Source organism: Sylvia atricapilla, chromosome 3 (genome assembly GCF_009819655.1).
Source record: "Sylvia atricapilla isolate bSylAtr1 chromosome 3, bSylAtr1.pri, whole genome shotgun sequence".
Classification (NCBI taxonomy): domain Eukaryota; kingdom Metazoa; phylum Chordata; class Aves; order Passeriformes; family Sylviidae; genus Sylvia; species Sylvia atricapilla.
The window spans coordinates 77,635,901-77,653,824 of record NC_089142.1 but is presented as its reverse complement, the minus strand read 5'-3'; the positions used below and the strand labels follow the sequence as shown (position 1 = coordinate 77,653,824).

The 17,924-nt window shown below is 37.7% G+C and overlaps 1 protein-coding gene across 6 annotated transcripts in view; it reads left to right on the top strand.

The window, feature by feature from the left end:
- Positions 1-17,924, top strand: part of LTBP1 (latent transforming growth factor beta binding protein 1) — a 184,927-nt gene that overhangs the window by 64,478 nt on the left and 102,525 nt on the right. For all 6 annotated transcript variants that reach the window (XM_066315902.1, XM_066315900.1, XM_066315901.1 and 3 more), the window contains one exon: positions 15,103-15,327. In XM_066315902.1, coding sequence (XP_066171999.1) covers positions 15,103-15,327 — 225 coding nt within the window. The remainder of the gene's footprint in view (positions 1-15,102; positions 15,328-17,924) is intronic.

Sequence of the window (17,924 nt, the reverse complement as noted above, 5' to 3'; positions counted from 1 at the left end):
GTTCTCGGATGACAGATTAGACATCAGTTTGCTTTGTTCTTAATAATTAATTATTTCTAGTAATAATTAAACTTCAGAGTAAATGCTTTTGTTTCTTTTCAACTTTGTGCTGAACTTTGTAAACACTGCATTTTCAGAGAGAATAAGTTGCCATACCTCTGTTACAGTTACTCATGTTTTGTCATGGATAATTTCAGGTTCTTAAAATGTGCTCAGTTTGTCAATTCAGCTGAAGCTTGGTAGCAGTGAGCCCAGGCAAGGAACAAATCCTGTTTCCTGAAAATTTTATCCAATATGGATAAGCTATTAAAAACAAAAACCCATAAGAAGGGAGACAGACTGGGGGGAATGCTGCTTTTCAGGTAGCTGAGATTTTTGGCTGTGGTGAGGAATAGCTCCTAGCACTGCAATTTAAGGTGCTGAAAGCTTGGTATTTAAAGGAAGGACCTCTTTGATTGCCAGACTGCTTCAGTGAAACTCTGGGGTTTTGCAGTTTCATTTTTGTGAATGGGATATGTTAAACTAACCAACCTCCAATATTTCATTGGCTTGGAGAATGAAAGCATTTAATCTGAGTAGAAACTTTTGCTGAATAGATTAATCTTATTATTCTATTGGATTGAAGCATGTGCAGTTTGTATGATATTTCAGTCCTGATATATCTACTGAGGCTTGTAAAACAGGGTCGATACGTGTGCATAGGAAAGGATGGGAATAGAGTAGCAGATGAGGTTTCCGTCTCTTTCACTGTTGAAGTTACTCAGTGAGGTGTCCTGTCTCTGCTCAAAATTATTCCACATTCCAATTTTGAAATTAATTCTCTTCCTGTAAGGAGTGGGAGGACAATGACTAATTTGTAACTGTAAAATGAAGCAATAAGGAATTAGTAAATGTCCAAATTAAGATTTTCATGGGGTTTTTTTTCCACTGTTGTATATATATATTTAATTCTAGATTTACGTTCTGTTTTTTCTCGAGAGATCTGTGCTTCATTCATTGAACAGGAATGACAGAACTTAGTAAAGGAAGAAGTCATTTAATACTTAGATTCATATTCACTGTTCAGCCCTGCATCTCATTTAAAGTGATTCATTCAAACTGTTATAAATGAGAGGTCAAAGTTGTACGCTTGTCAGTTGTAGGAACGTGCCTATCTTTCTGTAAAATTTTTATGTCTGAGTACTTGGCAGTATCTGTGTCAAATAAGGAAGCAGAATCATAGAATTACAGAAGGGTTTGGGTTGGAAGGGACCTTTAAATCTTAGCCTTCCAGCCCCCAACCATGGGCAGGGACTCCTTTCACTAGGCCAGTTTGCCCAAAGCCCCATCCAACCTGGTCTTGAACATTGCCAGGGAAGGAGTATCCACAGTTTCTCTGGGCAACCTGTGCCAGTTTCTCACCACCCTCACAGTAAAGAATTTCTTCCCCATCTAATGTAAATCCACCCTCTTTCAATTTAAAGCCACTCCCCCTTGTCCTGTCCATACCCCTCTAAGAAGTCCCTCTCCAGCTGTCTTTTAGGTCCCCTTTTGATGCTGGAAGGCTGCTGTGAGGTCACCTCAAAGTCTTCTCCACGTGAATGTGGTGTCCTAAGTAAAAATGTATCTGGTCCTTCATATTTAATCATAAGTTCTGAAACTTTCAGCATCATGACAGTGACCTGGATATTCTGTTCTCTATTGCAGTAATGCTCCAGTTATGTTGCCCCTTGAATTTTGGCACTTTTCATATTGGAATTTTTTGTCAAAAATTTTTCCAGCTTTACTGTGTTGACTCTGTGTAAGTGTTTTTAGATAATTGAAGTTTCCAATTACGTATAGAATGAAACTTCCAAAAAGCAGCAGAAGCATTTTGCTCAGATTTTATTTGGTCTTCTGTTGAAAGCAGTGAAAGAAAATTTGACCACTGTATTTTAAAACAATAGGTTATTCAAAGGAAATTTAGTAAGAAGACCCACTATGTAATTATTATTCTAACAGAATTTCCTATCTAGGAAACAGTTCAGTAAGCATAATTATTTAGAATTGTGAAAATTTAAAGCAGGTATTTTACTAAATGTTGACAGAAATCCTGAATTTTATTCAGACAAATGTGATCATGAATTACTGTTAGTGCTGTAGAAGTTAGCATTGCTTTTTATTCAGGCACTTCAGGTATTATCTAAGTATAGTGTTGGTTAAAAGTGGCAATTACCTGCATGCCAGGCAGCCTGTTGGCAAACCAGCCAGCTGCCTTTATCTGTAGTTTACATAGGACAGAAAGTCCAAGAGAAATGATTGATGTTTTATTGCTCCCATTTGGTATTAAAGTTGTCACTTTTTTGCACATGTTCTTCTACACTGAAGAGGAACCGTAAGACTGAAATTTGAGGAGAATTTTCTAGTATCCTTTCAGTGAAAAGGCATATTTTAAATAGTATTGGAAAGCTAATTTGATGATGTGTAAAGGCATATAAAAGACCAATGTCTTGTGGAAGTGTTGGTGTAGATTTCTGTGAATTTACAGAGTCTCTTCTGGCAGCTTGTGAGGTACACCTTGCCCAGTTTTTTCCCCATTACTCTCTTGTTTTACTGGGTTTAGTGAGAGTTACTACAAAGGTAGCATGTCAGAAATGACACTTCCTTCTCTATTTCAAAGTGGTGTTTGCTATTTGGTGAATGGCATCAACCTGTGTAGGTAACTCATCACGTATGACCTGTGTAACTCTGCCCCAGCAAAGCACTGTTCCTGTGGCTTCATCTGAGACATGGCAGATAAACGTGTGCAGGATTTTAAATAATTGCTAGCACACATAATGCAGAGATTTTTAAAATTTATTAACATAAGTGAGAGGTGATTTTATTGCAAGTTATTTTCAGCTTTGTGTTTCATCAGACAACCTAATTGAATAGAAGCGTATTTCTGGAATAACTACTTGGCTCCATAACAGCATACGGCAGTTCATAGTTTGTTTTTAGTAAATATTCTCTGTGGGTAAGACTGAACTGTTTCTTTTAAATATCCTTGAGTTTTGCATTTGAACTTGCAAATATGAAAAAGTTGTGATGCAAGAACTTTATTATTCCCTTTAGTATTATCACTTTTGTCCTTTTACTGTCTGTGGTAGTTACCTTGTAGCCTTATTTGGTAAAAGCTTTGTTTCTACTGTTCTTGCAGTAATTATACTTTGTGCCTTGTCAGGCTTTGTTGCTTTATGCTTTTTTTTGCTGCTAGATGAAATACTATTTCCTTTAATATACACATGAAAATTTCAGAATTCTTGGACAACTTGGCTGAAAGAATAACTTTTCAAACTTTCTTCTACAGTAGTTGAAGTAGTAAAGAGGTCGGTCCATCTGTTCAGGTTATGTGTCTCAGGAAAAAATTAGGAAAGGGACATTAGGATTTGTCCACTGCATTATCTGGTAATTTGAAATTTAATCTGTACAAATGATGACTATGCCAGACATACTCATGCAGCAAGAGTGTAATAGCTGTAGCAAAATGAAAGCCAAGTATTTTTCCTCAGGCAGGGAACTGAGTAGCTAAAATAATGACAAATAACAGCAGGACTATTATTGTAAATTATTCTTTGCCTTATGGAAGATAGTAGGAAAAAGGTGTTTCCTAGCCAGAAGAGCCAATGCAAAATTATTTGGGAGGGACAAATTATGACCATCAATTCAAAAGATTTCTTTTTTCCAACCTCCCTTTGTTCTATAAATAAATCTGAGCTGACAGCAGAATGAACTAATTTACTTACAGTCCAGGTAGTATAGTATAGGCTTTTCTAATCTGAAATACTAGTGCACTACAATTCCATCCTGTAATGTAAGTGTACCATTCTATAGGCTGAGCAAAGCTCAGGGTTTTAAAGCATTTGCAATTATGGGCCTCCAGTGCTCAAATTACTAAGAAAAATTGTATTTTAACAATTTTGTTGCTTTTATTATCCACATCTGTTCAAAAAAAATTATTTCTTTCCCCCATGTATTTATTGGAACTTGTCATCAACAAATCATTCTGGTTTCTGCCATGGAACTTACAGCATCTCTGAGCTCTTTCTTTACCTCAGATTCCAGTGGAGGCCAGATGCTAATTTATATAAAAGAGATTGTTCAGTCAGATGATTTTAATGAGGTTGAACTCCTACAAGTCTGTTAGCAACTTGTTTCCACTCCCTTGCTCACCCTAAAGACTTCAGAAGATCACCATGAAGCTAAAGTCCATCTGCTCTTCACATAACTGCCCAAACCATCTATTACAGAGAGCACAGTTTTGGATGTGCAGTCATAGGAAAAACCAGAAATGGAAATGGTAGAAAATCCACACCTGCAGCCATTCAAAAACACGTGGAGTATGTTTCCCTCAACATTAAAGCAAAACAGAGCACAAAGCTAAAATGCATTATGTTTTATTTTACTGTGTATGGTTTTAATTTATAGAGGTTAGTTTATGTAGATCTGACTTGAGGTACTGTAAAAAGAGAACTGAATGCATTTATTTGAATGATTACATTGTTTTATATTCATGTAAACACACTACCTTGTACAGCTATAACTATGTTATTGCTAAACTAAATGTCTTTGCACACACCTCAGTGAAGATCAAGTATATGCCAGCTTTGGCTTAAGAAAGAAATTGCCTCCAAATTATGCAACTACAGAAGAAAGAGTCTGAAAATTTTCTCTACATGTTAAAATATGGCACTGATCGTTACTAGATTTCTTAGCAAATGAGTTTGTGTTTAATGTGTTCTTCTGGGCTTAGCACAGTCAGAAGGAAGCAAGCAGTTGTCACTGCTCTGTTGATCAGTCTTTCCCAATTCAGCCTTTATGCTCCTTGTTCTGGCTTTTTATTCTTCTCCAGATAATTCTCATCTCTGTGCCTGAGTAGTCTGTATAGTGTTCATCTAGCCATTCCAGCTGTACTTAGATTTGGGTATCAGTGTTATACAGAGTCCTGTTTTTATAGAGACACAGAGACACTGGAATTCCTGGATTTTTCTTTTGGAACTTGAACTTTTTATTTGTTATGTACACACTTAAATTCAGTGAGTTTCCTATATATCCATAAAAACCTGTCAAGAGGGTGGCCCCTTGAACTTTCAACCAGAGATTTATGAATGTGAATGAAGTTGAAGTCTATGGGAGCTGCAATTTTTTTTCCTCACTAATCTCTTGTGAAGTCTTGAGGTATGCTAGTCAATGGGCAGAAGGAGAATTGCAAGTTTTCTGATTGCACAGGAAGAGGACTGAGTTTTAAGAACTCAAACAGCCTATTTCTCATCTGTATTTTATTAATCCATGTAATTTGTTAATTTTTCATTTTGGTTGTATTTTAAGTTTAAATTAAAGATGTTAATATGAGCTATTAAGTCAAATTTTTGTATTTGATATTACTCAGATATTTCAAGTTTAGGGGATCTTTTAGCAACTGTTCATCTCATAATTTAGAAATTAATTCTTTGACTTCTCCCAGAGAGGGACTGCCTCTGTCCATATGATGTATAGGGCAGTGGTCTCTAAATGTTTTTGATTGCACATTCCTATCAGTAAAATACTTTTGAACACATTCTCCAAGATTTATATATTTATAAATTTTATACACCTAGTACTGTATATCTTATCTAATTGTCCATTATAAACCATAGATAAAATAGAAAGTAAAAATGGATGAGAAATGATTAAGTGAACTCTTGGGAAAATTCATTTTATTTATAAGTGGTATAAAACATAGTTCTTTCCTGCATCCCAGTACACTTTCTGGTGCACTGTGTGGGATGAGCACGCCCTGCTTTGGAAACTGCTGATATAGGTAAACAGGGAAGACCAACTTCATAACATAAGCTGTAAAACTACCTTTCTGTAGTTAATGTGTCCATTGCATCTCTTATTTATTGTTTGAATAGATAAAACTCACTCTGTTATGTTAGATGCTATAAATGTAGGTGCTAGAACACATTCTGTCTAACCAGCTACACAGAAATCCTGTTGTGACAAGGGGAAAAGGAATTTTTTTCATACTTGTACACATTTCAGTGCACAGAGTTGGGTGCAACATTGTGATGTGTGAAGCTTTTCAATGAACTTGTACACAGCTCAGGAGAATTTGGTTCATGGTTAAGTTGCTTGGAACTGGACATGACCAGGCAGAACATTGATAGTGTTTTGGGTTTACACAGCTTGTGCAACAATTCATACATCTGTTATGGTTATTATAACCATGGTGAGTGGTGGAGTTGTGGGGTTTTTTAATGAATTTTCAACTATATAACTATTCTCTGCAGAATAACCTTTATCTTTCCTATTCACTACCAGTGACTCCTCTCTCTCAGAACTCTGGGATTTGAGTCTCTAGCTTTTCACTGGTATCCTATGACCTAATTTATTACTCAGACTCTGAACATTATCCATCCCATTCTCACATCCTGTCACCGCCGCAAGGTCAGCTCTCCCTAGAAAACTTTCCCATTTCTTGTGATGTAGCCAGTGCCTGAAAATCATAGCCTGTGTTTTTCTTTTTTAACTCTTCCATGAATGCCTGGATTATGAGCTGTTATTTGTATGCTAATGGATAGCCACTTTAAAGAGTCTGTTCTGATTTTATTCTTCTTGTAGATGTTTTTACACCAAATTGAGAACTGTGGTAATGCTACAGTAATCAGAGACCAGTCTCCTGATGTTTGGAAATTTTTGTGATGACTGCGGTTTCTGTGGCTTTTCTTTCTCTATTTTAAACATGGTTTTGTTGTTGGAGGATGTCTTGTGGTATGGTGGGATGCAGTAGATCAGTGTTTATAGACTATTTGGATCTAAGCTTGGGGGTTCATCTGGCTCACCAAACCATACCGAGATACCTCAGTGGAGTGTAGTTGTGAGTGGGTGATGAGATGCACCTGTATGGCAAGTCGGCCTGTGGATGTCCTTAGCGGCCTCCTGGGCCAGCCTGTCTTCACTGACAGACCAGGAAACCTCAGATAACAGCACTCCTAACTTGTGTGGCTCAGGAAGGCACAGAAGGTTAAATGGGAACGAATCTCAGCTGTTGTGGGTGAACTCCAGCCAGCAACCAGCTACCACGCTGCCACTCACTTCCTCATCAGCAGGACTGGGGAGAGAGAAAATCTGGAAAACTCTTGGGTTGAGATAAAGAACTTTAATAGAGAAAGCAGAAAGCCATACATGCATGCAAGCAAAGTAAAACTGGGAATTAATTCACTGCTTCCCATGGGAAAGGCAGGTGTTCAGCCATTCCCAAGACAGCAGGGCCTTATCACGTGTAACAGTGACTTGAGAGGACAAATACCATCCTTCTGAATGTCCCTCCCTTCCTCCTTCTTCCCTCCAGCTTTTTATAGTGAGCAGGATCTCATATGGTCCAGAATATCCCTTTGGCTGTTTGGGGTCACCAGTCCTGGCTGTGTCTCGTCTGAATTTCCCATGCATCTCCAGCCTCTCTGCCAGTGTGGAACTGCACAAAGGAAAAAGGCCTTGACTCTGTATATGCTCTGCTCAGCAATAACAGCAGCTCTGCATTATCAACACTGGTCAGCACAAGCCAAAAACACAGCCCTGTACCAGCTACTGTGAACAAATTAACTCTACCCCAGCTGAAGCCGGCACATCAGCTTCAATATCTATTATTCAGTTGTCAGAAACTGTAAGGATGCAGATGTCTGTGACCAGTGTCAGCTTTACTACTTTTGTAGTCTTCAGAGCCTTTGCATGACAGAAGCATGCCCAGTGTTTCTCAGAACATGGTGCTGTTTTGTCTGATGATAATCAAGTGGTTAGATGTCTAGGAGGAACTCTTTTCTCTGCCTTATGCTATTGGCTGTTAATCCATGCGAGAGTCCAGTGTGGGTTTTTTTTGGAAATAGCCTAATAGGGTAATAAATGTCAGAGCAGAGAATCAGTTCACTGACTTCTTCAGATTCTAACAGTGCATGAGCAATGACAGCCTAGTGTCATTATGGTCAAATTACTCTTTAATCCTGTTGTCCTTAAAGGGTGAGTAGTGCTGTTCAGCTGGCACCTGAAGGAAAGACTACAGTCTGGAAGGGTCCTGTAGCAATAAAGATGCTTGCTGTTTGTTGTTACCTGTCGTTCTGTTGAATTCTTGTTCTGTTGAAAATGGACGTGTTTTAACAAAATTAACTCATACATGTTAGTATGACATATGCTCAGGCACAAACACCATACAGATGGCTAAATCTTAAAAAAACCTGGGAACATAAGAAGGATAGTTTTCATCTGACACTGTGCACCTTGATGTCAGTATTCCTGTTTTGACGATGGCAACAAAGAAGTTATCCAGGACTGCTTAAATTGATACCTATAAAGTTTTCATACTGCAGGGCACTTGTTTTAAGCAAGGGTGCTAATTTGTTACCCATCCAAAGCCAGCTTTTCCTAGTTACTTTGTTTCTGAGGAAAATAAATATCAATACACTAGAAATCCAGAGAAATGTCTGGAGTAGCTTTTTTGTATGTGTTAGCATCATGATCAAAGGTCTGATCCTGGCCATTTGTAAGACATTAATTCCTGATAAACGGTAACTGCTGGTGGGTTTTTGTTTTTCTTAGTATACTGAGTCTAAGCCTGACTGCTGTGATATACTCAGTATATCAGGGTGATGACTAACAAAGTCAATAAATTTGCCAACTATGATCAGTGTAGGAGTGACTCAGATGACTCCTTAGCAGTCTGTCTCCTTGCCTCCCAAAACAGTGTCTGAATCGTCTCATGCATTGACAATAATAGAAGCAGAGTTAGCAAGATTGACTAAGCATCATGCCTGTTCTAAGACTCCCCCGTCAATAATTCTGCAACTACCATAATTTTTGCTATACACTTTCTATATTGAGTAAGCATAGCTTTAGGGCATTTTCTGTGCCACAGCATACATTGTATTTTTCTGATAGTATTTGAATATTCTAAGCCTTTTTTTTTAATCCATCCTGTTCTTTCCAGACTATAACAATAAGATTTTTATTGGCAGCAGATGGTGATCATGTCAGGCATCTACACGAGAGTCCTGTGTTGCATTTGACACATCTGAGGATAGGTGGCTTATCACAGGAGTTTGGAAAGATCTGATACAGGGCCAGTGATACTCCCATCCCACTGGGACCCACAATAAACGATTAATGAAATACCTGGGGATATATTGGATGACTCTTGGTTGACTGTGTACACATCTTCAAGTTGTTAACATCCAACTTTTCTTCCTGGGATGTTTTAAAGTAGTGAGTTTAAAACTGGGGCAGTCAGATGAGTAGTACAGTGAAATTATCTAGTGCATGTTCATTCTGGATTTCTTGCTGATCGTGATGCTCACTCAGAAATGTATATTTCTCTATAACATATTGCAGCTTCATCTTTTATGATGTGAACTCACTGCCCAAATTTCAGTATCAGGACATTTCATAGTTGATGGTGTAGCCTCCATTAGCTCTAAAAAACATGCATGATCCAGACTGGAATAACACTACAAAGCTTGCTTATTTTGGCAGAAATTTGGTTTGCTTATCTGGTTAAATAGCAGTATTTATGATCCTGTTCCCAAGTGGAGGTGCATTACTTTTTTTAAAGATCCTTTGGTAATAATAGTTTAAAAATAAAAGATAAATTCTAATGAAGTCAGTAACCATGTTAATTTGTAATAGCTGAGAGCCCAGTTTAGTAGCTGCATATTTTTTTATGATACAGTTGAGTTTGAGCTAGGTTCCTGTTCAACGTTTTTCCCTGCAGTGTTGCAGATCTTACCTCTTTCCAGAAGAAAGATCTCAAGTGCCTTCAATATCCTGTTCATATAACTAGGCCAGTCACAGGAGCAGGGCATCACTTGATTTTCAGTGGTGTTACAGTGGTGTTTTAGTGTTTTTAGAGCAGAAAAAAAAAATCATTCTTACATTAGGTGCTGGAGCTCTTGCTGTCAGATCTACTTTTTAAAATTACTTTTTGTTGTTGCAATGGTATGCTTATATTAAAAGTTGTCCAAATGCAAACGTTAGGATAAATTCAGAGGTGAATGCAGAGGTATTACACTTTTAAGGCCACTTTAAGATTTTCTTTTCTCCTTTTGTGTCCCAAAGCACAAGTTTTTGATATCAAGATTATCTGAATGCTACTAAAGTAACCGAATAATTAGTTTATTTTTTAACTTGCAACTTCTTTACATAATTCCTCTGCATTACAACCAGAAATCTGAAGAGAAAAGAGTCTAGGATGAATTAGTTAAAAAGTTGAGGTACCACAAGTTAAGAATAAAAGGGAAAAAAATTAGGAAAGAGTCTAAACCAGAGGGATGGCATCACTATTGTAGTTCATGCCTCTGTGTGCTTTGTGAGATACTGTACGAGTTTCTGCAATTAAGAAGTAGAAATAAGTTTAGAGCAATTGTGCAGATCCGTATGTGGCGCCTCTGGGTTTCAACTTTCACCTAAACCTTGTGGCGTTTCAGAGCACTGTATTATAAGAATATTGCATATGGCAGTGTGACAATTTGGGTTCAGTAGGTCTGCATATGAGTGAGGCCCTGTGCTTTCTGTGTGCTTAGTAACAGGGTGGATGAAAGATGCCCAAACAGCTGGGGGGCATGTAGTAATGCTGGATAACTACAGTACTTGGAGACAAAATTAATCTGCTCTTTGTGATGCATCCAGTGGAAATACTGTAATCTAAATGAGCAGTTCAAGGTTTTCCTTGGCGAGCCTGTTGGTGTGATTGAATAGGGCTTATGCTTGAATTGTTGATAGCATGTGAGTAGAAAAGGCAAAAAGTGGTGAGGGAAACTCATATGTTCCCTGAGGTGTAAAAGAAAAGGAATTTGGAGAGTCTGATGAGGAGCATTTCAAAACCCATCTTCATTTTCTCTGACACTGGTTACAGGAAGGGAGTTTCCTTCCATCCTAAGGGCTTGTTTGGGTAAGCATGGGCTGTTTTTTAAGGATTAGAGGGATTTAGGTGCTTGGAATTTGTCTTGTTACACATTGTTTTGATTAAATGAAAACATTTGGACTTGACTAAATTAGTTTATCTGGAGCTGTTCGAGGTTGTTTGAGTATTGAAAACAAATTAGATTATGCAATTACATGAACAAACTGTATTTATCAGTGGTTTCCTAGCTGCTTTGTTGATGATTTCATGCCCTGTACTAGTGTTTCCAACCCTTAGCTGTGGCAGCTTTATTGGAATTTATCCTGCAAATGTTCTTTTTCTGTGCATTGAACTGTTCAGAGACTCCTTGTGGGGGCATCTTGATGCACCTTCTCTGCTGGTCTCATTTCCAACACTGATACCCAGCAAGCTTTGCCAGAGGAGGCAGGGCTTTGGGATGCCAGAGGAATCAAAGCTTGCTATTGCCCATTAAATGTCCAGTGATGGGAAGAATACTTAGAATGTTTGTATTTCCTTAAACTTGTCTCCACATTTCCAAAGGATGTGTGTTCATTTATAGTAGAAAACAGTAAGGCTTCTTCAGTCGTATGTTGACTGTTCCTTAAGACACCATGGAGAGATTTAGCTTACAGTAGACCTGAGTGAGGAAACTGTTGCCTTTCTTAGATCCATTAATATTTCCTTTGCTTTGTTTGTAAGATACCCACATGTGAACTGAAATTTCTTCTCATATTACACAGACCTATCTTCACATTTTTATCAAGCTCTGAGCTAGAGGGTTTCACTCCATAATGGATGCTTTTATTTATGGACTTTAATTTCTTCTATTTTTTTCCTTTTTAAAGGAAATGGTAACAGCCTGGCGAGAATCAGGCTTCAGTGGAACCTTTTTCTGAATGCCAGTTGAAAACTTATGTGCAAACCAAACATCTCTAAATGGCTTCTCCCAGAAGCCATGGGTGTGGTTTTTGTCAGGAATGTCCCCTATGCCTCTGGTAGTATTCTGCCATTCTATTTACATCCTTTAGCCTCAATGACAAGACAAAACAAAGCAAAAAACTTACAGGAGAGGTTGAGCTGTTCGAACATACCCTGGCTTTATGTCCTGTTTCTGTCTTTAGTGGTCCTTTCCCCAGGGCTCTTTGGTCTTCAGTAAACAGACATTCCCAGAGCCCTGTCAAGGAAAAGCAGTGGTTCTGTCCTCTGTCTTTCTGAAGGCTTATGCTCCTCCAGCTCACTTTTCTCAAATGGTCTGTGTGTAATTCCTGTTCAGGTGAACTTGTGTGCCTGTGATTTCCAGCACCAGTGTCATAATCAAATACAGCCCCTTCTCGTGGCCATAAACTACCTGAGGAAATAATGCAACAAGAGTGTGGGCTGCTTACACCTGTTTAAAATAATCAGAAATTTTATTTCAATGTGGTGTGGGTTTTTTTCTCTATTTTTTTATTTGATCTTTTGTTTTGAGGTTGGGATTTTTTCAAGTTCTCATATTTGCTGTTTAAGATTGTCAAGTTTTCAGTTTAGCCTGAAGATTACATCCTATTTGTTTTTGCATTGGCTGATTTCAACTTACTGTTATGTATTTCAGAATTCAGAATTTTTATTACAGAACTTTATATTCTCAGAATGGATTTCATATATTCTCACTTAAACTTCCTTTATCATACATTAGGCTGGAGATGTAAATCAGTATCAGTTAACTGAGTGATTTGTAGCACATGATAATGTGAGAAGCTTGGAATTTTTGTTTTCTGTAATGTTTAAATACTGAGGCATTAAATATTCTTAATTATTTACCTCACATTAGACCTTTTAGTGTCATTTATTTACACTTATTTGCACAAATTATTTGAGTGGATATCTAGGACATCCTGGATATTCTTCTCATAACTATGAGAAGGAACATGAACCAACTCTTACCTGTTGGCATCTTCTTTCTCAGTATTTTTAGCACAAACTTTTTGCTCAAAAATAAAGCTTTCCATGTGCCTATTCATTCATTACCCACCAGATTCCTGCAGGAAAGGAACATGTGAAGAGTGCCTGGTGGTGCAGAGATTCCCATGCAACTTGGCCTTCTAGATGTCAATTGCTTTATAGGAACAATAGCACAGAAGAAATTAATTTATTTGGGTGGAAATTCTAGATATATTTATTTGGTCTAAAAAGTGGAGTTTGCAAGTTACCTTGTTGTCTCGGCTGTGGGGAGAGGGGGAAGACAATCTGTAGGGTAGACCACTTGCACTCAAGGAATTCCACAGTGAAACTATTTTTGTTTACCTTCGTTTCACTGTACTTCTTTCAAACACCAAACTGCTCCCCCCTTAATGCTATTTCACAGTATTTCATGGTGTGATGTTACTTCGCAAGAAAACCACCTTAGTATTCAACTTTGTTCAGGCACATCTTTCAAAGCACTTAGACTTCTTTGTATGTTGTTTCTATTACAGTGCAGCTGCTTCTTTGTGGCTGCTCAGGAAGAAATGGTACCAGAGAGAGAGAGGTGTCTCTCATGCTTTAGTTACTACTGTGGTCAACCCCCCTTCATTTTGCCCTGAAGTAACAGCAGTTCTGTAAGGATGTCTTTTATATACTTAGATCAAGTCCCAACAAGGGTTGAGACCCAAAACGTGCTGTCGTGGGTAGCCTTCCAAGATTGACTATGACCATTAGCACAATGCTACGGCTTGAAGTACTTTCAGTCAGTTTATATTAAATGTAAATATAAGATTAGACAAGAAAAATATTCAGTACACTTTTGCAGAGTGCAGTGAAAAAACAATTCTGGCAGTTTGCATTGTGCGTGGACCTATCTGGCAATCAGGCATTGGCATTCCAGACCCTGTCCAGGCAGTGTGAGGGTGCTCTGTGATGAGCTGGGCTGAGCGTGCTGTTTCCTGGGCCAAGGGAATTACACAGCTGGGCTAGAACTCCTTGGGCTGCTGAGTGTTTTACTTTGTCTTCCTGCAGTGCACAACACACAGGTTCCTTTTCCAACACTGGCCTTCTATGGTATTCATAATAGTAATAGGCTGTTGTTGTCCAGAGGTCACAGCAATTGGAATAATGAGCACTAGGTTCTTAGTTACCTGGATTATCTACAGTTTGTCATTTTTGTTGTAATTCCTTACAGACCAAGCAATACCAATCAAGCAAAATGCCATGATTACTGTAAAAGTTCTTGGTTTTTGAAGTCAGAATCTTATCTTAAATCTGACAAATGGATATGGGCTCTGTTTCTCAATACTATTTGATTCCTGACAAAAACGGCCTTTGTTCATCTTGAACAAAAACTTGTGTTTTTCTTGTTGTTTTCACATCATTTAGTTCTTGAAAATTCTGACAGCTCACTTACATTGTGATTGATTATAGAGTCCCACATTATATTTTTGGAAAGTGATGAACCATGCTCATTACTCCATATATCTCTGAGTTGAGAGATATTTTTCATTTGATGTTGACATTTTCCATGTTTCATCTGATAAGCTATATTGCTGTAAATGTACAAGTGCTAGCTGGCACAGAAATAATTACTCTTGTCTTTTTATTGGAGTTACAAGGTTTTAATGCTTTGCAGTTTGTCTATGAAATCATCTCAGTAGACTCTCTTGATATTTTTATGATCTTCATGGATGGATACAAATTAGCTTATTTTATCTGAGAAATAAATGTTAAGCAAAAATCTAGGTCCTCTGCAAGAAATAGTTTTCTAGAGAACAGCCAAGGCTTAAAGTCAAAATGGAATTTTTGTCCCCAGTACTTTGTATTCTTGGGTGAGTTTTTTCACAGACTTCCAGGAATGGGTGAGTATTTCCAGGATTTTGGAAACAGGAGGCTGACAAATAAAGAGTATCTGTACCAAAGTGTGAATAAGAGATGTAGCCATACACTGTAGTAGTTTAGCATCTTGCTTAATAGCACCATGAAATAAAAGAGCTGGGATATCTAAGGGAGGAACGTCTTTCTCTGTGTGTCTTGGAGAGAAGATATGATCGAGGCAGAGGTCAGAGATGATGAGGAGGGGCGGGGGAGTGGTTCTACCACAAGGCAGTTAAAAGTTCATGTCAGATGGATAGTCATTCTTAAGATGTCTGAATGAAGAATTAAGTTCTCCAGCCCTATTCCTTTCCTCTTCAACTTATGTGTGATATGTGGCCAGATAATACTAAAGCCAAAGTCAATAACAAAAATTTTTATTTCTGTTTTCATTTCAGTTATTTGCCACCTTCCATGCATGAATGGAGGCCAGTGTAGTTCTAGAGATAAATGCCAGTGCCCTCCTAATTACACTGGTAAACTCTGTCAGATTCCTGTGCAGACTGCCAATTCTCCAAAACTCTACCATCACCCGCAACAGGTGAACAAGGCTGTAGGATCACAAGTTATCCACTCTACTCATACTTTACCACTGACAATGTCTGGACAGCAAGGTGTAAAAGGTAACTTCTTTCTTGATAGATATTTTTAACTTGTTGGTTTTAACAAATTATTTTGGATATTCAACCAGTAACAATAGTGCTATATCGACATATATCAAATATTGACACCACAACTTGAATCATGAGCTCACTAGAATGTCTGGAACATACTTTGCACAATGACTGAAATAACAGTGTTATTGAAAAGAGTTTGTAGGTAGATTTACTTTGCTTTATGGTAGAATTTAATGCAAATTGCAGAGTCAAGAAATAATGAAGGGGGTTTCTTCCAGAAGTGTAGACCTGTTCAAATAGACAGTGATTGTGGTTGAAAAGAGTTCATAAATTGCAGTATACCTAGACAGAGAGTTGCAAGTGATTCCATGGTTACTAGTGAAGGGAAGAGACCATGCTTTTCAACATAAAAAAAAAAAAAATATTAAAACTAAAGTAAACTAAAATTACAATCTGTGTTTATCTTACATGATTTTGTAGAGTCTTATAAGTTAATTTTGTGGTGAACTTCTTAGTGTAGATAGACCATGATATGATCCACTTAAATAGAACATTCCTTCCAGGTCAAATAGCAATATTAAAAAAAAACCAAATTAAAACAAAAAAACCCCAACCAAAACACAAAAAAACCCCAAAACCAAACAAAAACCAAACAAACAAAAAATTCCCCACAAAAAACACCCACACCCAAAATCTAGCGTTTTCCTACTGTTAATGCTGTGAAGAAGACAGAGGATAAGAGAAAAGGTAACCTGTGATGTTAATCAAATTTTCCCAGTCAAAGAAAATTCATTCAGCTTCGGATTACTGTTTCCTCTAATACTTTTTGTTGTGAAGTGTAAACTTCTGCTGACTTTGAAGAGAAGTGTTGAATTTATTTCCTGTGTGTTCCTATGGGTCTAGGTAGGATTTTCTCTGGGTGAGATCTTGTCTATATAAAGTGACCCCTGCAACTCAGATTTTCAACATATGACCTAATGTGAATTTTGTTGTCTTCTTTGAATTACCAGATTGGTTTTTGGTCAAGGGTCATTTTAAAATTACCTCTCCAAGGTTGGTATCTCTGAATAAAAAGAAAATCTATAGGGAAAGATGTGAGGAGGCTCAGTTACTGGCAAATAGTTTCTGAATAACTTTGCTAAAAGATATTTGTGATAAATATAATCTAAGGCAGTAATTCTGTAGTCAGAGAGGGAAGTAGCTGTGAATGAACCGTTGATATTATCCTGGAAATGCAATGTTTTATAAGTACTTTTGAGCATCTCTTCCATCAGAATAAGAAAATATAATTACCTAAACATCTGGCAAAGCATCAATTTATTTCTCTGTCTATGTAATTCCAGATGAAACAATATTAGACAATACAGTGGACCACAGCCCCCAAATTTTTAAGACATAGTTATTATTCAGATGCTCTCCTAAAATGCACAATAGGTTTCTCATTGCTAAAGGGTCTGACCTCTTGAATATTTTTTTCCTGACCTTCGGATCCTCATAGGAATGATTAGCAGTCACAATGCCTTTTCTTCTCTTTATGTGTCCAAATGAGGATGTTGGATTGTTCAGAGACAAATATTTTATTTCTTTAAAGGAAAGAATAAAACAATTCATCCTGAAATGGCTGGCAGAAATAAAAATGAGCACATCTAGGCAGTGATCCAGGACCTGGAGAGGAGTGTGATAATAATACTGCATGGGAGAACCCAGCCTAAATTTGACGTTTCCAGCATCTGAACATCTCTGGATGGATTGAGACACTAAAGCAGAGAAATTCAGTTATTTCTTTTGAGGACTAATATATTTTTTAGATTTAGCAGCTAGAGAAGCTAGTTGAAGGGATCCCTCTTCATAAAAATGTTGGGGTGAGTTTTGTTCTTTTTACAGACAGACTAGGCTGTCTTATCTTGCCCTCCAAATCTGGTCTAACAGCCTGAAAAGGACCTCACTGTTTCTGCTGTACTACAGAAGCACTCCCCTGTGGGTTTGCCTCTAGCAGACCTCATGTAGCATACATTTTGCTCATGGGTTGTTTTCAGCTACAGGCAAGATCTTTACCCTGCAGCCATATTTTGCTGACTTTCTACCATCATATTCCTGATGTTTCTGTCTGGGTATGTTGACAATTTTCATAAATGAAACAAAGCAGTCAGTGTAAAAATAAGTCTGTTTCTTTTAAGGAATTTCTATGTGAGACCAATTAATACTGATAATGTGCCTAGAGAAATGAAAATAAGGTCAGAAATCAAAAGCGCGTTGTCCAAAATACTATAATTTCAAAGTCGCTCCAATAAATGAAATATGCCTCCTGAGGAGTGGAGCTGAAAATTCCTAATCAAGTTCCAAAGAACAGTTCAAACTTCAGGAGACAAGGAAATAATCCAGAAGACTCAACAATCCGGTGTGCATTATAGAGAAAGCTTTGTCAAATGATATTTTTTGGTTCTTGATGTTTGGAAGAGGTGCTACCTCTGATGGATTGTCTGGCCTCAAGTAGCCTGTGCAGTAGTCACTGATGAGAGAGGCCCAGCCAGACACAGGAAATGCTAACTTAGTTATGCAGCTTACAAACTACACCGCTTGTTACACACCTCTCCTCCCTGCCC